General features: G+C 53.3%; 2 protein-coding genes across 3 annotated transcripts; one reads left to right on the top strand and one right to left on the bottom strand.

The window, feature by feature from the left end:
- Positions 1-6: 6 nt before the first annotated feature.
- Positions 7-8,492, top strand: Gcgr (glucagon receptor). Its single transcript, XM_005350868.2, has 14 exons — positions 7-84; positions 4,077-4,188; positions 4,301-4,403; positions 5,524-5,631; positions 5,709-5,830; positions 5,935-6,041; positions 6,131-6,287; positions 6,370-6,529; positions 6,603-6,663; positions 6,919-6,988; positions 7,261-7,349; positions 7,469-7,607; positions 7,676-7,717; positions 8,019-8,492. The coding sequence occupies exons 2-14, from the start codon at positions 4,132-4,134 to the stop codon at positions 8,247-8,249; spliced, it is 1,446 nt and encodes a 481-aa protein (XP_005350925.1). The 5' UTR covers positions 7-84; positions 4,077-4,131; the 3' UTR covers positions 8,250-8,492.
- Positions 8,493-17,093: 8,601 nt separating this feature from the next.
- On the bottom strand, positions 17,094-23,024 carry Mcrip1 (MAPK regulated corepressor interacting protein 1). Of its 2 annotated transcripts, none has more exons than XR_258346.3 (6): positions 22,723-23,024; positions 18,764-18,815; positions 18,566-18,684; positions 18,038-18,139; positions 17,808-17,922; positions 17,094-17,706 (listed from the first exon to the last, which is right to left on the bottom strand). XR_258346.3 is itself a non-coding variant. In XM_005350870.3 (6 exons), exons 1-5 carry the CDS (start codon positions 22,832-22,834, stop codon positions 17,858-17,860), a joined length of 450 nt encoding a protein of 149 aa, XP_005350927.3. In that variant the 5' UTR covers positions 22,835-23,024; the 3' UTR covers positions 17,094-17,706; positions 17,819-17,857. The 2 variants fall into 2 exon arrangements, 1 of the variants encoding a protein (XP_005350927.3); XM_005350870.3 differs by having other exon boundaries at positions 17,819-17,922.
- Between the last annotated feature and the right edge of the window lie 120 nt (positions 23,025-23,144).

The raw sequence follows: 23,144 nt of genomic DNA on the forward strand, positions 1-23,144 counted from the left end.
GGAGACGAGTGGCTGCCAGCTCCCATTCTTGAGCGAGTTCGAGGACCACGAGACGCACAGCCCTAGCCCGAGCGACAGAGCACAGTAAGCACCAGGGTCGGGCCCCTTGGGGACGGTCCCAGGCGGTCTGTGGGGCGCTGGATCACGGGTGTGACCAGGGCTCGCAGAGGAGGATGGTGAGGAGCCGGCCCGGGGCCTGGATGTCGGGGGGCCAGCTGTCCCTGGGGTCTTAGGTGTCGCGGTTCTCGCCCCCGTCGAACACCTCAGTTTCCAGCCCGGGGATAGGTCCTACTGTCTGGAGGTCACCTGATCTCTAACCGTCTGTCAGGTTGGAGGTCTCAACCTCTGCTTTCTGTCCTCCGGGCGCGCAATCCGGGAGCGGCGAGAGGGTGGGTGCGGCGTGGGTCCTGCTGCCCCACTGCGCGCCTAATGCACTCCGGGCCCCCTCCCCTCCCCCAATGGCTCTCTCATTCCCTCCGTTCGCTCCGCTTTCCCCTCTTATGTGTCCCTGATGCCCAGGACTCCCGAGTAGTGACCCAGTCTTGCTGGGATAAGGTGCGGTGCGTAGGCACCCTGCCTCGAGGGTTTTTCTTCCGCGGCTCACAATCGTTCACTTTGACTCCTGCGAGCGCGGGCCACCGCCCCTTTTTCTGCTCCTGCCTCCCCAACGACCACCTTTCCACTTCAGACCCGTGAAGTTCACCTCTTGGCTCTGGCACCCTCCGAGGATCGACCAGAAATACTTTGCTGTCCTTCTGTCTTGGAGACATGGGAGGGGGAGTCAGAGCTCACCCTGGCGGGTATCTCAGGGCCTGCCCGCCCCCTTTCGGGGCAAGGACTCAGGAAATAGGTTTTGTCAACAGCCTGTGGACCCTGATCCTGTCCCTGCCCTAGGTCTATGACCTGGGCTAGTTTATCTGTTTTGACCAAAACCCTCTTCCAGATGTTAACTTTATGGATTTCTCAAAGACTTTCCTACCTCTTGATTTTGGCTCCTAGGGAACCAAGAGCCTCCCCAGTGATACCTCCCTTGGCCGCTGGGCCATCGGTCTTACCCTCAGCCACCTGCAGAGAAAATCGGTGGCTCGCTGGCCACACTGCAAACACCCAGGCGTCCTTTGTCCTGTTGGAGCCGGCTGGGAGCAGTGGTGACATGGGCCAGTGCCAGTCCAGGTAGCTGGCGTGCATAAGCAAGCTCACGCAGTAAAGACAAGACAGGCTGACGTCTTAGGAATTGGATCCTGCATCTTCTGTATTTCCCCGACAGTTGGGCCTCATGAAGTCTGAGACCTGAGAGGGATTTCAGCTGCCTCCCAAGAAGGGAGGAGAGTAGGGTCCCTGGTCCATTGTCCCTTCTCCCCATCTGTTCCTTGCCGGGGAGGGTAATAAGGTGGAAAAAGACCTGCAGCTCCGGCCACAGGAGCAAAGGCGCTGCATCCACACCTGGCTACCTGGCACCCCGGGGCTAGGACTGCGCTCTCATTGGGTGAATATTTACAGCGCTGATGGACTGTGTCTGAGTGTCAGGATTTACCCCCCACCGTGGGGACAGGAGGCCAGCTGCACAGGGTAGGCTGAGCAGTCCTGTCCTACAGATGACAAAGCCCTGGGCCATCCAGTGGTCATTCCCCTTCAGTGACAGGAAAAGCATTCCCTGTTGGTCCTGAACTTCACATTTGCCCCCTTTCCTGGCTTCATCATGAGGCCCGGATGCTCTCTGCAGAGACCCCAGTGTCTCAGCCTTGTGGGAATGAAAATCTGTCTCCACCCCATGATGTTCCCTAGCTCACCGTCCAGCGAACTGCCTAGAAACTCCCTTGTTGTTCCCCTACCACCCACAGAAGTCTCGATGTATGGTTTCTGTACCTGTTTTAGCTCACCCTCCATGATCTGTGAGGGAGGAAATCTTCAAGTATTCTCGGTCTTATTTCTGGATTTTAGAAGACAGGATCTCGTTATGTAGCTCTGACTGTCCTGGAACGCACTCTGTAGAGCAGGCTGGCCTTGAACTCAGATCTGTCTGCCTCTGCCTCCTGAGTGCTGGGACTGCAGGCTGCTGGGACCACCCAGCTGTTGAACACTCATGCTTTCAACAGGGCAATGGAGGGAGACCTGGGCTCTAAGGACGGTTTGCTGCTACTGGACTGATGTCCGCCCTTGCAGGGCCTTGGACCAGTATTTTTTCTCCCGGTGCCCCTTACCTGGATCCCCACTATCTGTCTACTCATGTTGGTCATTCCTTGTTATTCAACCCTGAAGCCTTCCCATTTCTACCCTTCCTTTTTTTTTCAGGGCCACTGGGGGACCCCAGAAGCTCTAGGGTGGGGACCAGACATAGTGGGTAAAGGCCCGGTTTCTAACTTCCCCATACCGAGCCCACTAGTGACCTGGGCAGCAGATGGGGCAATTTGATCCAAATCAGGAGAGTAAGGCTACTTGGTGACCGGGAGGTAGGGACACCTAAACTTCTCCTTTTCAGCCTGTTTGCTGTTTTGTTCTCTGCAGGAACCCTATACTCTGTGGGTATTTATTTTGCTCTAAGGGTCAGGTACCAGGGACTTAAAACTCTCTGATGTTGCCTCCTGCTAGACTCTACTGACCCCAAGAATGAGGCTCAGGAGTCCCACAGTAGGCTATGAGCCAGGTGTGACCGAAGGGGGTCAGAAGTACAGGAGTGGCCGGGTGGTGGTGGCAGCACACACCTTTAATCCCAGCACTCGGGGGGCAGAGGCAGGCAGAACTCTGTGAGTTCAAGGCCAACCTGGTCTATCAGAGCTTTCAGGACAGGCTCCAAAGCTACATAAAGAAACCCTGTCAAGAAGAAGAAGAAGAGGAGGAGGAGGAGGAGGAGGAGGAGGAGAGGAGGAAGAGGAGGAAGAGGAGGAGGAAGAAGAAGAGGAGAAGGAGAAGTACAGGAGGGCAGGGCAGAAGTGAAGGGAACCCTATCAAGCTGTTGCCTCTAGAGCTCAACTGGGCTTACTATAGCAGGCTAAAATCCAGGGGTCCCCTTATCTGGCACCTGGGATCCCTGCAAACTCCTCTACCTTAGCCATATCCATGTTCTTCTCTTCTCTACTTCATCCTCCCTCTCTTCCCCACCTCTGTGGGAGGGGGCAGATCTTGCTATATCATCCCAGCTGGCCAAGAACTCACTATATAGACCAGGCTGCTCTTGAACTTTGGGTGATCCTCCTGCTTCTGCTTCCTAAATGCTAGGACTCCAGGTCTGTGCCACCATGCCTGGCTCTGTGTTATATATCCTGTCTGTGGGTTTACAGGAGAGAGGCCTGCCTCAGCCCTGGGAAGTTCATAGTACGACCTCTTACAGGCCCTAAGTAGCTCTTCTCTCTCCCTCCACAAAAATGCATCGGAGCCAGGAAGGGTTCTGAAGCAGTGTGGGACTGATGTGTGTGTAGTTGCTACTGCTCAGGGCCTATCACTGGTGTTCTCAGGACCTACAGGCAGCATCAGGCAGAGGTGTCCCCCATCTGGGCCCTGGCAGTAGCAGTGCTAATCTTAAAGGAATGTGCCACCAGTTTGTGACCAAGAGGCCCAGTCTGAGAGCCTTGTACAAGGTCCACAACATTATATGGAAACACTGGTCCTGGGAAAGGGGACATACGGTGGAGGAGACCATATGAACACATGCCCCAACACACGCCTGGCCCCTGGCGGTCCAGGAATGGTTCCGACACAAGGGCCAAGTGTTGATGGGCCTGGGCACGCTACCTTCACTCTCTTTATCTTGGGTTAGATTGTTGACCAGTCAACTTTCCAAGGGTTAAGCATAGGTGGGGAGGTCTGGGCCCAGCCAGGGCAACAGAACGGAGGGAGGAGGTAGTTGGTGCCAGTCTGAGAGATCTGGGTGGTCAGATAGGAAGGCTGACTCCTGTCAGCCCCAGGGAGCAGGAGAATAGCTGCCCATAGTCACTTGTCTCTGAGTTGGCACTGGGAGCTACTCACACGTCCCCTCTACAAGCTTCAGCTATCAGGAGGCCTTAGGCTCAGAGGCTTGGTCTTAGGGGACACGATACTCTATAGACTTTCTCCAGACTCTCTATTCTTGTTCTCTGCAGCCAAGGACCCAGACGTGCAACCCCTGCCAGATGTGGGGGGTGGCTACCCAAGGGCATGCCTTGCACCCCGCTCCACAGTCCCCACCTGCTGCTCCTGCTGCTGTCATGTCTGGTGAGCGCTGTGCACCCCACACCCCTCACGGAGGGCTGCCTGCTCTGCACAGAAGTGCTGATGGCTCCCTGTTCCGTCTGTCTCCCTGGTTGCTGGCCCACCGGTCTCCCAGCCGAAAGCACCCTCGGCTCAGGTGATGGACTTCTTGTTCGAGAAATGGAAGCTTTATGGTGATCAGTGCCACCACAACCTGAGCCTGCTGCCCCCACCTACGGGTGAGTCCCGCCTGCAGACTCCTGGATCCTGTTCCCTGCCTCAGTGTGCAGTGCAGGAGACCTTCTTATGGGAGTGTTCAATGGCTTTTTCATGCCCAGCCACCTGCCCCCAGATACAGGCCAGGCGACTGACCTCCAGAGGCAAGAGCTTCCCCATGGCTGCACGGTCAGGAGACAGTAGAATTGCAGAACTGGCTCGTGGCTGGCTTGTTCTGCTGTCCTGCTGCAGGACGCCCCCTCCTCAGCCATCAGATGCCTCTGCTTTCCCTGCTCACAGTGGGCAGACAGTGGATAGGGTCACGGGTGGGTGCCGAGAGAGACTGAGTCCATACCACTGTCCAGTTGAGGGAGATGACCAGTGCCCGGAAGAGAGGGAGGAGGATGTAGGAGCTGCAGCTGGGACTCGGCCTAGGCCTGGAAAGAATGCCAACCAAACCGGAGCTCACCATCTGGGAAGGAATGTATCACAAGGAGGGGGGCAGTGAGATGTGAGACTCACACAGTGAGAACAGGGAAATGAATCCTGCAAGCTGTCCTACGACCCTATATGCTTATGTGCACACATGTGTACATGTACCTGTATATAACACACATGTACATATGCACACACATAAAATAAATAAATGAAAAAAATTTAATACTAGTTTTGAAAAAAGCCACAGTTTGGGGCACATTTGAGATGGGAGAGGTTTGTTTTTTTTTTTGTTTTTTGTTTTTTTTGTTTTTTAATGGCTTTTCGAGTCAGGGTTTCCTATTAACAGTCCTAGCTGTCCTGGAACTAGCTCTTGTAGACCAGGCTGGCCTCAAGCTCACAGGGATTCACCTGCCTCTGCTTCCCAAGTGCTGGGATTAAAGGCGTGCACCACCACTGCCTGGCTGAGATGGGAGATCTTGAAGGAAAGGGACCTTGGCAAACTCAAGCGTTGGTGGGCTGGAGGGGGAGGTGGGTATGGAGTTCAGGAGGCAAAATAACTGGCCAGGGTCTGCGCCTTGTGCCTCATGTCAGGGAGGCAGCCTCTTGGAATGCAGGCTCAATGAAGTGATGGTGATTCTCGGGGGCTGGGGGTGGGGCTTCTGGTCCCGATGGGAGCCCCTCCTCCACCCTCCTTCATCTTCACAGAGCTGGTTTGTAATAGAACCTTCGACAAGTACTCCTGCTGGCCTGACACCCCGCCCAATACCACAGCTAACATCTCCTGCCCCTGGTACCTACCTTGGTACCACAAAGGTAACTATGGAGGCCCTGGGAAGTCTAGGGGGTGGAGCATGGGGGTGGGCTGACCTGAGCCTTGCACTCAATCCCAGTGCAGCATCGCCTGGTGTTCAAGAGGTGCGGGCCTGACGGGCAGTGGGTGCGAGGGCCGCGGGGGCAGCCATGGCGCAACGCCTCCCAGTGCCAGATGGACGACGAAGAGATCGAGGTCCAGGTCAGCTCTGGAGGGTTTGGAGTGGTATCCCAGTGGGGCTGAGTGGAGCCGGGAGGGGGGGGGGATGAGTTGCTGCCCGGCCCTGCTCAGTCTCTGGTTTGCAGAAGGAAGTGGCCAAGATGTATAGCAGCTACCAGGTGATGTACACTGTGGGCTACAGTCTGTCCCTGGGGGCCCTGCTCCTTGCCCTGGTCATCCTGCTGGGCCTCAGGTATGTTGCTGATCGTTCAGCTCATGTCTGCTGTGGTGAAGGGGGGCAGAGGGACAGGACAGGGGTGGTGCTGACTTGCTGTCGTACAGGAAGATGCACTGCACCCGGAACTATATCCATGGGAACCTGTTTGCGTCCTTTGTACTCAAGGCCGGCTCTGTGCTGGTCGTAGACTGGCTGCTCAAGACACGCTACAGCCAGAAGATTGGAGATGACCTTAGCGTGAGCGTCTGGCTCAGCGATGGGGTGAGCCAGATCTCTGAGCGCTCGCCAGCCTGTGAGGGGTGGCAGGGTGGCATGGGCTCCAATCGTTCCTCCCCTTGCTCAGGCAGTGGCTGGCTGCCGAGTGGCCACGGTGATCACGCAGTATGGCATCATCGCCAACTATTGCTGGCTGCTGGTGGAGGGTGTGTACCTGTACAGCCTGCTGCGCCTTGCCACCTTCCAAGAGAAGAGCTTCTTTTCCCTCTACCTGGGCATTGGCTGGGGTGAGTAGGCTTGTGGGGAGAACGGGGAGGCAAGCTAACCGGGGCCCTGGAACCACAGCTGCTGTTCCCACAGGGGCGCCCCTGCTGTTTGTCATCCCCTGGGTGGTGGTCAAGTGTCTGTTTGAGAATGTCCAGTGAGTACGAGTTCAGAGGATGGGCTGGGGCAGCTGGGGCCGATGGCACTGGGCTTTGTAAAATGACCCCGGGGGGTAGGGAGATGGGGGTGAGGGTCACACTTTGGCAAGAAATGTAAATCCAGGGTCTGGAGTTGGGGTTCATTAAAGACGCTCTCTTTTCCTTTCTTGGGGCACTCAGTAGATCCCAGCAGATAGGGGTAGGTGCTGGGGAGCTGGATGTATCCCCAAGATGTGAGCAACTGACCCTTGCAGGTGCTGGACCAGCAATGACAACATGGGTTTCTGGTGGATCTTGCGGATCCCTGTCTTTCTGGCCATATTGGTGAGGAAACAAGTTACTTTGTTGCGCTCAGCAGGAAAAGGGTTACTCTCCCTTCTCAGGCTAGGAGGAGGGTAATCCCAGCACTTATCCAAGAGGCTGTATAGCCTGGGCTGTGGGTCAGGCTGCCTGTCCTTGGCTGGATGCCTGCCAGCCCTGGAACCCTGTGTCTAGGGCTCACTTGGCAACAACCTCGCCTGGAGGGGGACACATGAGCACCATGCCAGACACAGGAAGTTCTCAGGTGGCCCCTAACCTTGGTCTCCCTCACACAGATCAATTTCTTCATCTTTGTCCACATCATTCACCTTCTTGTGGCCAAGCTGCGTGCCCGGCAGATGCACTATGCTGACTACAAGTTCCGGTGGGCATGGGCAAAAGCCAGGGCCCAGGCCAAAGAGGGTTGGGGTTGGGGACTGGTGCCTTTGTGGGGAGAGCCCAGGAGCCCCGGCAGGTGAGGACGCTCAGGCTCTGCCCCTGCAGGCTAGCCAGGTCCACGCTGACCCTCATCCCTCTGCTGGGGGTCCATGAGATGGTCTTTGCCTTTGTGACTGACGAGCACGCCCAGGGCGCCCTCCGTTCCACCAAGCTCTTTTTCGACCTCTTCTTCAGTTCTTTCCAGGTGAGTCCCCGCCATACCCCCCATACCTCGGGCCCAGAGTGTCGCCCCTGACCTCCCTCTTTCTCCAGGGTCTGCTGGTGGCTGTTCTCTACTGTTTCCTCAACAAGGAGGTAGGTGAGACTGGCCCCAGGATTGGAGCCGGGTGAGAGGCCGGCCATGCCCTAGTATGACCAGAGCTTCCTCCCCATTGTTATGGTTGCATGTGTTGGATGTCAGGTTCCTCCAGGTCCTCAAGGAGTTCAGTGTGTAGGTGATTCCCGCCTTCCCTGGTGACAAACTGCCCTGCTGTACCCATTGTGGTGTCTGCCGTGTTTTAGGTCTGCTTAGACTGAGGCTGGTCACCTCAGAGTGACCCAGGCAGGACCCTAGCGAGTTGGGATGGCAGAGTGGTCCTACCCATGGTTCCCCTAGGTGCAGGCAGAGCTACTGCGGCGTTGGAGGCGATGGCGAGAAGGCAAAGCCCTTAAGGAGGAACAGATGGCTAGCTGCCGTGGCAACCACACGGCCCCAGCAGGGTCTAGTCACGGTGAACCTGGTGAGAAACTTCAGCTCGTGACTGCAGGCAGCTGCAACGGGACTAAACCCTCTGTGGAGACCTCCATCGCCAGCAGTCTCTCAGGGCTGACTGACAGCCCCACCTGAAGCCCCACGGGAGCCCAGCCAGGCTGGATTCAGTAAGGGCCTTACAGGACAACTCAGAACCAGGCTGGAGAGACAACGCAGCCAGACAGCAGCTTGCACTGTCCACACTCCCTCAACCTGTCCCGACCCTGGCACAGGCCACACTGATGGAGTGGGGGTGAATATGATGGAGGAGTTATGCTATGAACTGTGGTGTTCCCGTGTGCTGGCATGTCCCATGTGCCCAATGTATGTCCTTCAATAAAGGGTCGAGTAGTAGCTGCTGTGCATATCCTGGACAGCAGGGCTTGAAGCGCCCAGGCAGTGCTGGAGTCTGGGAGGCTGGAGCCGCTGTGCATGGGAACAGGCCAGGCGGAGAGGGCTAAGCTAACACAGTCCAGGAAACAGTTGTCACCACAGTGGGGCTTCCTCCAGGAGCACCCTGAGTCTAAGTTGTCCCTTGAGGAAGTGTTTGTGATAAAGGCTCTTGACTCAGCCATGCGAGCAAGCCAGAGCCTTGTTGGGAGGAATGGGACCCGTGAAGGACTGAGGTTCACCTCTAGGGCTGTCCCTTGGGTCTGTGCTCTGATGCCTAGCGGAGTGTGAAGACAGGGTGCGGAAGGAGCCAGCCAGGTACCTCTGGTGGTAGAAAATGCAGGACCCTGGGGGAGGGGTGCACACAGCCGGCATCGGGCCACGTGGGCTGTAGCTGCTCAGTCAGAGCCAGGCTAATTGAAACAAATGAAGGGGCAGGAGGCCTCTCAGGAAAGGTAAATAGAATGACTCACCTGCCAGGCCAAGCACTGGGGCCTGAAGGGGGCCTGGGATCAGCCAGGAAGGAAGGAGGCTGACTTGGGAGCACTGGTGCACCTCTGGCCCAGGTGGGTGTTTGAATTACTAGGACTAACTGGTGGGAGACAGAGCTGGAAGTCAGCAAGGAACGCTGCACCTGCTAGAGACTGGGAGTTTCTGACCTTGCATCTCATCCCGGATCTCCAGGCTCCGGCCCCAGATCCTGAGCTCTAGCTGCCTGGGTGCCTGCTGTGGGCACCAAGCCACTCCACACCAGCACATGAGTGTGTACACTCTCCTTCACGCCAGCTGAGCTCAGGGTTGGTGACTGCCTTGGGGGATGCAGTCGCTGAGGGCCTCCTGACAGCCCTCCCCATCCTGAGTCCCTCTGTCCTTGTCCTCCTTCACCCCTGTCCCCATCTCTGCCCCCGAGGGAACTGGAGCAGGCTGGTGCAGGCAGGGGAAGAGGTGAGAGCCAGGCAGGTCCACCTAGCCAGTGAGCGTGAACCATGGCCAGACAGTTCAACCCAGGACCACTTTTGCTTCTGGGGACCCCATCCTTGCTCCATGGTTCTCTCCCCTCCCTCAGTCCAGCATGTCAGTCTCCCCGCCCCCAGGAATGTTGGGTGCTGTCCAGCAGAGGGTGTGAGTATGCCCAGGTGCCTCAGAGGGATGCAGCTATGTGAACATGGAAGAAATACAGTCCTGAGGCTGGCATATAAATGCTCGATGTTCCAGAGGAATGTGTGCGATGGAGTTGTGTCTGTTGTTAGAAGGCAGGATGATAAAGAATTCAAGACCTGGGGCTACATAGCAAGTTCAAGACCAGCCTGGGCTACATGAGACTTTCAAACAACAACAACAACAACAACAATAACAACAACAAAACCCTGAAGGTGCTTGATGTGGGATCCCCTCTGTATGCTGTGAGTACCAATGGTACTGATAGGGCAGAACTTAGGTAGGTGGGGAGGGAAGACTAAGCTGAATGCTGGGAGAAAGAAGGGCGGAGTCAGCGAGAAGCCATGTAGCCCCTCTGGAGACAGATGCTGGGAACTTTACCCAGTAAGTCATAGCCACGTGGTGATACACAGATTACTAGAAATGTGTTAAATTAAGATTTAAGAGTTAGCCTATAAGATGCTAGAGCTAGTGGGCCAAGCAGTGATTTTAATAATACAATTCTGTGTGATTATTTTGGGCCTGAGCTGCTAGGCAGCTGGGAAACAAACAAGCGGCCTCCCTCAACAATCGGTGTGCCAACATGGTGGACAAAATCCACATAAAACCTGAGGGGTCGGGGGCTGGAGAGATGGCTCAGTGGTTAAGAGTATTGCCTGCTCTTCCAAAGGTCCAGAGTTCAATTCCCGGCAACCACATGGTGGCTCACACCATCTGTAATGAGGTCTGGTGCCCCCTTCTGGCCTGCAGACATACACACAGATAGAATATTGTACACATGATAAATAAATACAAAAAAAAAAACCCCAAAAAACCCTGAGGGGTCTTGGAAATGAATTCTAGACACTAAAAAACAAAGTTTGGCCATGTTTTCCCCCTGATGGACTCTGCTTGCTGGCGCCGTGCTGCAGCTCCTCTAAGGGAGGTCTTACTGATTCAGCAGTAGCAGGGGAAAAAAAGCCACACGGTTTTAAAAGCAGCAGCTTCCTGGTTCACCAGGACAAATGGCTCTGACTCTATCTGGAGGTCTGGCTATGGAGCATTTAAATGGGGTTTGTGAACAGAGTGCTACAACATGCTTAACGGCAACACAGACTGGCTGTGTGCCTAGAAATGGGCTGTGAGCATGGCTCTCAGAGGCAGCCAACAACTCCGCCATGCTGGGCTGGGCAGGGCAAGCAGGCAGGGCCATGTCCCCTAGCAATGGTGTCACTTCAGTTCATAAAAAAGGCTTAGCATTTTAAGAAGCACTGCTGGTCAAAAAAATAATTATAAATATCCAATAAAGACAAATTTGCATGGAAAAGACCTCTAAATGGGTCACAGTGTAGGCTTAGGAGAGAGAAAAAAAAGTATAGATAGTGATAAAAAGAAGAAAAAGTTTTTTTTAAAAAAGGTAAAGTCGTTAAAGAGACAGAGTACAGACAGTCATAGATTAAAAGGAATAAAGAAAAATAAACCACGTAAAGATGGAAAATTCACAGATAGTCTGGATTATGTATATTATTGTGCTTTCTTTGAATTTTTTTGACTGTGAAGGAGCTAAGTACAGAGAGACATTTCATTGTATGGGCTGCTAAGCTAAACCAGCATGTATATTATAAAGGTATCTTGACTTCAGAATTTGGGTCTAAGGAAATATTGCTTTGGAAAAGAGGTTCTTCTTTTGTTTCCACAGAGGATGAGAACCTGTGGATTAATTCCAGACTAATGTGGTTTGACTCACCAAGACCCTCTGAAAGATTGCCAATGAACACCCCCAAAAGAAAAATACTTTGCCCAACAAACAGCAGGAAGTAGTTTGAAGAGAACTATGCCCATATTCCCCAAAAATTTTAAACATTTATTTATTATGTATACAGTGTTCTGTGTACATGTATGCCTGCTGGTCAGGAGAGGGTGCCAAATCTCACTACTGATGGTTGTGAGTCACCATGTGGTTGCTGGGAATTGAGCTCAGGTCCTTTGGAAGAAGTAGCACTTTTAATCATTGAGCAATCTCTCCAGCCCCCAAATATTGTTTATAAATGTTTGCCTACATTTAAAGGGGAATATTCTATAGAGATTTGAATTGCATGGATCTTGGTTTACTGATACAAATTTAACGTCAATTTTGTTATACTGTGTACATGTATATTTCTGCTCTTGATTAAGGTATTGTGTTTGTGCAGCTCATTTAAAAATTTAATGTATGGGGCTGAGAGAATGATCAAAGGTTAAGAGCACTGATTTTTCTTCCAGAGGTCCTGAGTTCAAATCCCAGCAACCACATGGTGGCTCACAACCATCTGTAATAAGATCTGGTGCCCTCTTCTGACCTGCAGGGATACATGCAGGCAGATGCTATATACATAATTAATAAACAAATCTTAAAAATTTAATGTATAATTAAGAAATATAGGTTAATAGATAGTCATCTATAATAGTCAAGCTTGTAGTCATGTTAGTTAAGATTTTCTAGATGTAAAGTGATGTATTTCAGATGGATAGGCATTCTTCAAACTTTTCAAAGACTACAGAATATGGCATTTAAAATGCTTTAAGAATTTAGGACTTTTCATGACAGTGAGACACACCTCTCCTGGCAGCACCAATTACTTCAAAAGGAAGATGGGCATTGAAGAAGCTCCTTATGGAGTTGATTAGCCATTTGGGCAAGAAACTGCTTTTGCCTGGACTGCTTGATGAACTGGACATGCAGGACCCACAGAGAAATGGCTGCTGAACTTGCCTAAAGGTGAGACCATCCTTTGGGGTTCCTGCTTCATGAAAATCTGCAAAACATTCTGTGGAACACAGAAGAAAGTGACTGAACTGTCTTTGAAATTTTCTGCTTCGTGGAAAAGTCTTCCAGATACTATGGGCCTGTAGGCTGAAGATGGTTGTCCCAATGATACAGAAAAACTTTGGGTGACTGTTCATACAGTGAGATGTCTCTGTCAATGCTAGAGTTTTGGAAATTGCTCACAATGCACTTCCTGTTTGCTTAGGTAATATTATATCTTTCTGGAGTCTTTGAAGAAGTTGAAGAAAAGAAAGGTAGTTTCCCTTGGTCATGATAAAATATAAAGTATATATAAATATTATAACTGTAATTCTTGCTTGATACCTGTCTTTTTTTTATTTTAAAGATTTATTTATTATGTATATAACATTCTGCCTCCATGTATGCCCACACGCCGGAAGAGGGCGCCAGATCTCATCACAGATGGTTGTGAGCCACCATATGGTTGCTGGGAATTGAACTCAGGACCTCTGGAAGAGCAGCCGGTGCTCTTAACCACTGAGCCATCTCTCCAGCCCGATACCTGTCTTGTTATATGTAATTTTACTATGTTAAAGTTAAAACCTCCTAGCCGGGCGGTGGTGGCACACGCCTTTAATCCCAGCACTCGGGAGGCAGAGGCAGGCGGATCTCGGTGAGTTCGAGACCAGCCTGGTCTACAGAGCTAGTTCCAGGACAGGCTCCAAAGCCACACAGAAACCCTGTCTCGAAAAAACCAAAAAAAAAAAAAAAAAAAAGAAAAGTTAAAACCTCTTTTTCATTTAAACAGAAAAGGAGGTGATGTGAGGTGATGTGTGCTGTGAACACCACTGGCTAATAAAGAAACCGCCTTGGCCTGATAGGGGAGAACTTTGTCAGGCAGGGAAACCTAAACCGAATGTTAGAGAGAGAAGGGCGGAGTCAGAGAGAAGCCATGTAGCCCCACCAGAGACAGACGCTGGGAACTTTACCCGGTAAACTACAGCCACGTGGCCATACACAGATGACTAGAAATAGGTTAAATTAAGATGTAAGAGTTAGCCAATAAGAAGCTAGAGCTAATGGAACAAGCAGTGTTTTAAATAATATAGTTTCTGGGTGATTATTTTGTGTCTGAGCTGCAGGGCGGCCAGGAAACAAACAAGTGGCTTCCCTTCAACAGGTGCTGGCTGTAGGCCACAGTGCACACCTTAAATCCCAGCATTTAGGAGGGCAGAGGCAGGCAGACCTCTGTGATTTTGAGGCAAGCTTGGTCTGCATGGTGAGTTCTAGGACAGCCAGGGCTATGTAGAAAGACTCTGTCTCAAACACACAGACAACAAAGCCCTAAAGGGCAGAGGGTATAGGTGTATGAATCTGTGGTTAATTCCACAAGTAAGGCAGAATGCATGCTGGGTAAGTGCAATCCCAGTGCAGAATGCATGCTGGGTAAGTGCAATCCCAGTGCAGAATGCATGCTGGGTAAGTGCAATCCCAGTGCTGGGAAACCAGCCAGCCAGTCTAGCCTAACTGACAAGTGCTTCCGGCCAATAAAAGACCTGTCTCAAAGGAGGCAGGTGGCCTTAAGCATTTCCCAAGCTTCCACTCCTGCACATACACATGTGCTTGCACATACGAGAACATGCACATACATGTATACACATAAGGACACACAAAAAAGGTAAAAAGAGAAAGAAAATGAGGCAGATGGCAAAAGATGGTAATTAGCAATTCCAAGGGGGAAAATACAAAAAACAATTTACCATGTCTTTGGCTTTTGAATACAAACAGAAACTTCAGAATGTAACCATTCAATCTTGATGTAGCCAAAACTGTAGCGAAAACAGAACCATCTAGGAGGGGTGGGGCGGGGACTCGGTTGTAGAGAGTACCTGCCTAGCATGGTCCTCAGCATAAACTAGATGCAGGGACACGCGCCTACAGCCCCTGCATTCACAAAGCTGGATGGAAGAAGGATTGGAAATTCAAGGTTACCTCAGCTACATAGCAGGGGTGAGGCCACTTTGAGATCCTGTCTCAAGAAGAATAAGACAGGAGAAAAACCACTGTGGGGGTTGGAGAGATGGCTTTGTGGTGAGGAACACTTTCTGTTTTGCAGAGGACTGGAATTCAGATCCCAGCACTTCTACCAAGCAGCTCACAATTGACTATAGCTACCAGTCGAGGGGATCCATCGTGTACCCTGGGTCTCTACGGACACTCACTCACACACACACGCACTCACACACACACGCACGCACACAACTTGCATTATAGTATAGATGCATCTTCATGACTCTGAGGCCAGATGGTCTACATGGTGACATAGGAATTCCAGAATAGCCGGAGCTACACAGTGAGATTGTTTTGTTGTGGGAATTCATTCAGCCAATAGCTTTTGGGGTACCGGCCCTCAGGGCGTGGTCTGATAAGCTGAGAGAAGCCTTCTTGGGAGCTCTGTGGTTGGCCGCCTCTCCCCAGGGCAGAGCAGCAGGACAGTGGGTTGCAGCTGGTCTGTTATTCCGTGAGTCTGTTTCCCTCTGAACCCCATTTCCTTTAAATCCCCATAATAAAGACAGTTTGTACCTCTCACTTTACTGTCAAAAAAAAAAAAAGATGTCTAAAAAGGGGGGGATGTTTCGTTTTTCTTTTTCTTTTTTTTTTTTGGTTTTTCGAGACAGGGTTTCTCTGTGGCTTTGGAGCCTGTCCTGGAACTAGCTCTGTAGACCAGGCTGGTCTCGAACTCACAGAGATCCGCCTGCCTCTGCCTCCCGAGTGCTGGGATTAAAGGTGTGCGCCACCACCACCTGGGTTTTTTTTTTAATCTTATAATAAATACAATTAAAAAAAAAAACTATAGAAAAGACATCAGACAGGAACGGCCCAAGCTTTATATTAGGGGTGCAGCAGGAAGTGGACAATCGATAAATGGAAACTCAAGCATGGCAGGCTGTGGTGGCACACACCTTTAATTCCCAGAACATGGGAGGCAGAGGATATCTGCGAGAGTTCCAGGCCTATCTCTAAAAAGCAACTCCACGTTAGTTTTATATGCAATTTTGTCAGCACTGGCTGAAAGCCAACTGTGCTGTGTGGCCATCTGTAAACAGCACAGGTGGAGGGGCACACTCACCCTCTTGCTCACCCTACAACCCACTACTAAGCCTGGGAGCCCTCGGGATGGCGACAGAGCAGCTTCAGGATGGGCCCGCACCAGGGTGGATGGGAGACCGCTGCAGGCATCTGTACTCAGATCCTGACCCCTCTCTCTGCAGGCAGAGGGATGCAAAGCCCGCAACAGGGTGGATGGGAGACCCGTTGCAGGCATCCATACCCAGAACCTTGGCCCCTCTCTCCACAGGCAGACGGAGGCAAAGGCCATACCAGGGTGGATGGGCAGTAGGAGGTGGGGACCCTGGGGCAGCCCTCAGCAGGGAAGATTGGCTTGTTGCGGTTTGGGGGCCACGTAACAATGGCAAACCTTCCTGAGTCCTCCAAGCAGGTGCCCCACCCCTGCTCACCATCTGACCTGAGAGGCCCATCAGCTTTGACCTGGGATCCTTCAGCACGCGAGGCCCCGTGCAGTGGGCACGGGTACTGGGAAGTCCCTCGAAAGCCCTCCCAGGGTTTACAATGGACTCCAGCTAGCACTGAGTACAAGGCAGGGATTTTTGGGGAACAGAGAGGCAAACCACATAGGCCTAGGGGGCTGGGGTCACTGGGGAAGAAGGCAGGAGAACCCACAGGCCAATACAGAACTGATCCACTTGGTAGGAGCCCAGTTATAAGGCTCTGATACATTTCAGGGGCATTTAGGTATGTCCAAGAGCTGTCTGGTACTGAGCTCTCTATACTGGGATTACCTCATCAAGAGAACCCATGGTGACTGACAGTGGCGACAGGTACTTAGCCTGGGAAACCACATGAGAACCGAGCACTAAGAGGCTGGGATATGACAGCTCAGCTGAAGGTCATGTGGGTGGCACCAGCCCAGTTGGAGTTCAAGCCCACTACCCTTGCAGAAAAAGCCGGGCAACCCTGAAGTGCACCTGGACTCGAATCAACACCACTAGGAGGCAGGATATTCTCAGGTTAGGGCTTTGCTTGATCCCTTCCAGTCCTGACAATGGGAGGCCGATTGGGTGACCCACAGCCTAGGACACAGAGCCCCAGAGAACTAACAATGCCAAGTCATGGGTGGCTCGGCACCTCCCACAGCTATTTATCACCGGCCTGTATGGCCTGCACCTCCCTGAGGAGACTTGTCTTGCCCAACCCACACCCAGGAGATGTCTCTAGGGGCCACTCGAGCCCCGGAATACTCTTCTGGGAAAGCATGGTCCTGAAATAAATTCCACTTTGGCATCTTCTCAGGACCAGGAGCATTCCAGGGCTGGTTCCACAACTGAAGGTCAGATGCAGTCAGGCCTCTCCTGGGCCCAGCAGCTGCCCAGGGACAGCGGAGGAGCCCATGCTCCTCACAGCCCATAGACCAAGCCAGCAGCTCAAGGTGGCCGAAGCGTGCTAACTACACTCAGGGCTCCACAGGAGGGCAGCCTGGATAACGCGAGGAGCTGGTTTTACACTTAACAGACTGCGGGGTTTGGGGGGGGGGTTCACAGGGCCTGACAGACTGTTAAGAAGCCACGTCCAGTGCCACCAGCCTTTATTCACAGACCCTCAGTCTCTGTCTCCAACACAGACACCTGGATTCAAGAGGGCACAAAAAAGGGGGCCTTGGTGATCCTCCCAGTACACCCCAGAAAGCCAGGACAGGCCTGGCAGCACCACTCCTTCAAGGTCAGCCTCAGTGCCCCTGCTCACGGGCGCTGCTGTGGCCACAGGGCTACAGGTACCAGGAGACCGGGTCTGGTCGCCAGAGGCCCCTTCAGGAGCCAGCACTGTCCTCGGCTCAGAGTTGACTCCACTCTGAAACTGAGGCAAGAAAGGGGCGAGATGGACAGTGGGATGAGGGAGCTCCCCAAACGTCCAGGCTCCACGGAGAGAGCCACACTGGATGCAGGTGGGATTGCACAGTCCTGATTTCCGGTCATTCGAGGTCCCAACAGCCGAAGAGAGGTCCCTTTTTTCCTTTCTGACCTTAGGTGGCCAGGAAGGAGAGGCGCGAGGCATGGCAGGTAACAGCAGAGAGGGCTGGGTAGGCAGGGCCAGGTGCTACCCAAGATGCAGCTGGCAGGGGAAAGGGATAAGGGCTGACATAGCCAGACCCCTGTTCCCCCAGTGACAGGGCAACTTGAGACCCTGGAAAGGAAAGGAAGGGCCTTGGTCACCAATCCTGCTGGCCCTGGGGACTACAGCCCACTAGAGCACTCTCCCCCCTCCCAGGAGCAGAGGAAACCAACATCAAGTGCACCCTGATCTTCCGGAGGCCAGGGGAGGGGCGCCAGGCACTCTAGGACTTCTTGGCATCCTGCGTGTTCCTGCGCTTCAGGTCACTCAGGTCAATGGGCTTGAAGGCTGTCAGGAGACAGTCTGGTTGGTGCTTGGGACAGAACCCCACCCGGTCTCCACGGCACCAACCCAGGAGCCTTGGGAAGGACAGCAGTGCGGCTCCCCAGGTCCCCCCACTCACTCTTCAGGCTGGGGTTGGGAACCTTCTCCACATACTCCTCCACTAGGCCCCGCTCTCCACCAGACAGCTGGCTGCGCAGGTCTCGTTCAACACCCTGCCAGGCTGCGACAGGACAGTGGGTCAGGGCCCTGCAGCCCTCAGCCCACAGCACAGGTGCAGAGGGTCTGCCCGACGCTGGGCCAAGCAGACGGCTATCTCCTTCAGCGGTACCCATCCCGCCTCCACCAGTTTCCCCGTCCTGCAGAGCCCTCTGCATCAGCTTCTCCTGCCTGTCCCTCCTGTGCCATGGCCTCCTCCACTACAGAAGGACACACAAGTGCCTTAGAGGGTCCCACCCAGTCCCTCCTCCAATTTCAACCACACCACACTGTGATCACAGCTAGTTACTCTCCCAGGGAAGCTTCTAGGCCTGAGGACCGACTCAGAGATCCCACCTCTTCTGGTTCCACCCATCGCCCACGCCTTTTCTTGGTGCGGGAAGACCCACAGCAGGCAGCAGAAGCAGACCACAGGCACTGGTGCACCAACCTTCATAAATGAAGCGCACATTCTCCTCGTGTGCCGGCGTGAAGATCTCGCTGCTGTTGGTGGGGGAGCGGGGACTGCTGTTCCTCTTGCCGTTGTAGACAACTCTGGAGACAGGCGAGCTGGGGGAAGCTCCAGTGTGAGAAGCGATAGTGGGGGTGGTGGGGTCCCAACCCCCCCCCACATAAACTTAACACCCACCTGGTCATCGCTGGGTGTCTGGTCCTGGTGCTTGGCTGCTGAATCCTGCGGCCTGTGGAACAGAAACCCAAAGCACTGCACATGTCACCCTTCCAGCAGAAACAGGAACCACCTCTGCGGCCCTGAGTCCACCAGGACCCTTAGGCTTGAGTCGTCAGTGGATCCAAGCAATCCTGAACAGCTAGTCAGGCCACTGAGGCCATGCGCTCAGCCCCATCACGCACCCACTCCTGTCTTCAGTCTGCAGACCCCAGCTCTGCCTCGGAGGGCTACTAGGACTCAGTGCATTCTTCTGCAAAGCCTAAGACTCGGCTTCCCCGCTGTCCGTGGGAACTGCACCATGAGAAAATCCGCTTTCCTAGCTCAGGGACATCTGACCAGTGACCCCAGGACACTAGAGAACAAAAACAAAGCAGACCAGGAGGAAGACATCCCTGGAGGGAGCAGCCAGGCCTGGCCCGACCCAGTGACTGGAACCTGGGGTGCAACCTCTTTATAGGCCAGAGGATTTTTGCTGCCGAATGGGTAGGGTATCTATGTTTAGGGTCAGAATCTCATAATTAACCAGCTGAGGACACATGTCCAAGACGAGAAAACCAGTCATACAAGGTTAGTTCTAAGCCTGGCCTTGGTCCAGATAGGGCAACCCCAAATGCTGAAGAGGAAGGAGACCCAGACAGTCCCAAGCATGCCATACCAGGCTTTCTCAAAGGCTCTTCTATGGTCAGTGAGCCGTCATTAACTCTTCAGATGGGTGGACACCTTGACAGCATCACGTCAGCTCTTGTAAGAGCTCTAGAACCTGTTCTCTCCCTGAACCTGGCTCCCTGCCTCCACTGTCTTAGTCTTTCCAAAAGCTGCCAGCCCAGGACATCAGCACAAGGAAAGCCCTCTGAGGTGTGATGGGGGCAGCGAGATGAGCTGGGGAGCTCCAGTTACAGCCAGGACACAGCAGGGCAGTGCTTGGGGCTAACCCTGGCTTTAGTTCCAGGGACCAAGCATCCTTTTTCTGTCATTGCTGCTTGGTAGTGCCTGTCCCCCAGGCCATTACTCTCTGCTGCCTTGGGCTCTGGTGGTCACATCCTCCAATGCCCTCTGCCTGGGTGCTCCAGCCCTGCTGGCAGCAGGCTCTGTTTGGTGAAGCAGAGAAACCTGAGCATGTTTCCTGGCGAGGAATGAAGTAACATGATACCAAGCGAGCAGGGTCTCTAAAAAGGCTGAATGTGTCGGGATCCAGCACCAAAACGGGGACAATGGACTAATAATGGCAGAGTCTGCAGAAGCACATGGATGTCCACAAACTTGAACACACTGCAGGGTCTCTGAGATCACAGGCCATTGCCCAGCAGCCCAGGTAAACGGGGTGATGGTCTAAGAAAGGGCATCCATTGTGAGTGAGCAGCCAGGGAAAGAACCCTACTGCACAAGAATTCATGCAGTATCCAGGCCTCTACCCCCTGGGGCTCCCACTAGGATGGCAGCAGGGGCAGAGGTCGGGCAAGGCCACCCCGAGCTCCACGCCCAATACTTTCTAGCCCTGCTTTTCTTCTGTTACAAGTGTCTCAATGCCCCAGCCATATATCCCTCATTCCATCAACTCCACAGTACTTTTTGGGTCTTTTTGCTGTTTGTGTTTAAAGACAGGAAGCCCAGGCTGGCCTCAAAATCACCGTGTAGTCAAGGCCAGCCATGACCTCCTGGTTCTTCTGTCTTCAGCCCCCAGGGCTGGAACTGCAGGCATAAACTACCACTATGCCTGGCACAACCCACAACCTCTTTTCTCTGTATCTCTCAAAGCGGTTGTCCTAATAATTCTGAACATCAAAGTCCATAACTCTGGGGCCTCGTGCACGCTAGGCAACTGTGCTACCTTAGGTGTAAACTCTTCCTTCCTTACTTCTGAGGATCTAATTTGCCCAGGCTGTCTTTGAACTTACTGTAACTAAGCCATGGACTTGCAATCCTCCTGCATCGGCATCCTGAGTAGCTAGGCTACGAGCCTGTGCTACCACCAAGCTCTGCTGTGTTTGTAGACACACTTTTTGGGTTTTTTGTTGTTGATGGTGGTGCTTTGTGTGTGTGTGTGTGTTTTGTTTTTGGGGGGAACTCTTAAATAAGACACAACTAACAATGATGGTATCTCAGACGTGATGACCCTCAGTGACACATCCCTACTGTGGCCCTGCCCTCTTCTGACCTGCACACTCATCCCTGCTGCCCCAGCTTCCCGACTCCACTGCAGACTGAAGTGGCAGCACAGCTTCCTGACACTTCTCAGCCCTGCTCAGGGGAACCACTTGGGCTGTGCACTGATGTGCGTCTCCTGTGTCACCAGCTACTATACCACAGCCCCCAGAGCAATCAGGTGTAAACTTGCTTCCTGCTGAAAGACTACATCTCCCAGCTTCCCTTGCGACCATGGAAGTACAGTCCGCCTCTATAAGGGGCCACATCCCATCTTCCTCTGCAGGCATTTTGGCCATCTGCACTGCTGGGTACAAAGCGCTCTCCATGAATAAACACGGTCCCACCTAAAGTCAGACCAAGTCTTTCTTTCTCCCTCCAGTTTCTCCATGGCCTCCTTTTAAAAGTCCTACTCCCTAATCTTCTCTCCGGGGCCTCCAGACAAGGGCTTTGGCTTCCCGGCTGAAAGGGAAGTGGTCACCACAGACAGTTTACCAAGTCCTCCTGCTCCAACGAATGCACAGCCACCTGAAGCCTGGATCTTCAGCCAACAGGGTAATGGACACGACAGAGCCATACTGCCCCATCCCAGTGGAAACTAGTAACTAAAGGGATGCTACAGACCACTGGGAATGAGAAAGAAGATGTGGTGCAGTTCATACTTAAACAAGGTGGAGGTCCAGGGGCTGAGAACCATACACGCCACAGCAGACCCTTGCCAAGGGAGGACTATAAGGCAGTTCCTGGGCTTGGAACTTTATATACTATCCGTGTTCCTATCACAGGAAGAAGACATCTGGAGAGCCTATTGCAGAGGATGAAGCAGCTGTCACCTAGCACAGGTGCTCTCCCAGCCCCCACCCAACCCAAAGCTTCACGGCTGCAGCTGCTGGCTGGGGTGCTGGATGCTGATTTTCCCCGAGCTTGCCTCAATTCCTGTCTGCATGCTACATCAGGTTCCTCTCCACTCTGAAATGCCCGCTTCCCAGTGACACCATGCGGGGCTGCTCACAGTCCTCTATCCCACGGGGAGTTCTTACTGAATGGGTTTATTCTATGCAGAACCATTAGCTTCTAAGAGACCCAAGGCCTTCAGGGACTTCCTAGAAGGCAACTGAGGAGACAGGACAAGCTGCAGGGGGATCCAAAACCCACTTCAACTTTTCTAAACGCATTCAACATGCCAGGGACATGATGGTAGGTGGCACATACTTTGCTGCCCAAGAAAGCGACAACAGGGGTCCCCCACCGGAACTAACGGTGCAAAGACTGGCCATTATTGTTCTTTTGGAATTTCTGCTATCCAAATTTTGTCTTCTTCCTTCCACTCCCCGTCCCTTTTAGAAAAAGAGGTCTCATATAGCCCCGGCTGGTCTTAAACTTCTGATCCTCCTGACTCTACCTCACCAAGTTCTGGGCTTACAGACAGGTGCCATCAGTCCCTGCTTCAAATTTTTCTGGTTTGTCCTTCCATGTCTTGTGTCCTTTACAGATTATGAGGCCTTTACTTAATGACTAACCAAACGAGCAAGGGACGCTGTGCTGTGACAGATGTGCTTCCGGATGATGACCTAGAATGTCAGGTTAGCCTCTTCTTTCCCTGGGCTAGCAAACCACAGTATTCCCAGGCCCCTCATTCTGGAGGACCTGGCTCCTGCTACCCCGCCCCCCGCGTCGTGTGTGTGTGTGTGTGTGTGTGTGTGTGTGTGTGCGCGCGCGTCCCTCTCTGCCCTAGACACTCCCCAGCCACAAGTTCACAGCTGATCCTAACTCACTGGAGACCTTTGCTTGAGCTTGTCCTCTGTCTGAAAGGTGCCATCCAGAGGGTTGATCGCCCCAGAACCAGGACTGCTTTGTCAACAGGGGCACGGGACTTCCGGCCACCATCCATCCAGTCCACCTTGTGGACTGGACTTGCGCAGAGCCACTGCATCTGCACAAAAGCGATGTGGGCAGGGCAGGTAACGAGCAAAGACACGGGCGCGGGTTGGAGAGCCGGGCCTGCGCGGCTCAGAAGCGGGAAGAGCCCGCAGGGAGGCTGCCCCGGGACTGCGGGCGTCGTCTCCCCGCGGGAGGCCCGGCAAGAGAGGCTCCTCCGGGCTGCTGCCACGTCCGCACCCCGCGGCGACACCGGCCTCGTCTCTCCCCGCGCCGGCCGGGCGACCCAGCGACACCAGGGCGGGGCGGGGCGGAGCGG

The sequence above is a fragment of the Microtus ochrogaster genome, chromosome 7 (assembly GCF_000317375.1).
Source record: "Microtus ochrogaster isolate Prairie Vole_2 chromosome 7, MicOch1.0, whole genome shotgun sequence".
Classification (NCBI taxonomy): Eukaryota; Metazoa; Chordata; class Mammalia; order Rodentia; family Cricetidae; genus Microtus; species Microtus ochrogaster.

Coding starts and splice junctions, on each gene's coding strand:
- Mcrip1 (XM_005350870.3), bottom strand. CDS start 22,834: ATGGTGGCCGGAAGTCCCGTGCCCCTGTTGACAAAGCAGTCCTGGTTC. Junction 18,140..18,565: donor TGTGCGCTTCATTTATGAAG/GTTGGTGCACCA, acceptor GTCCTGTCGCAG/CCTGGCAGGGTGTTGAACGA. Junction 17,923..18,037: donor TCCCAACCCCAGCCTGAAGA/GTGAGTGGGGGG, acceptor GTCTCCTGACAG/CCTTCAAGCCCATTGACCTG.
- Gcgr (XM_005350868.2), top strand. CDS start 4,132: ATGCCTTGCACCCCGCTCCACAGTCCCCACCTGCTGCTCCTGCTGCTG. Junction 6,288..6,369: donor GCGTCTGGCTCAGCGATGGG/GTGAGCCAGATC, acceptor CCCCTTGCTCAG/GCAGTGGCTGGCTGCCGAGT. Junction 7,350..7,468: donor TATGCTGACTACAAGTTCCG/GTGGGCATGGGC, acceptor CTGCCCCTGCAG/GCTAGCCAGGTCCACGCTGA.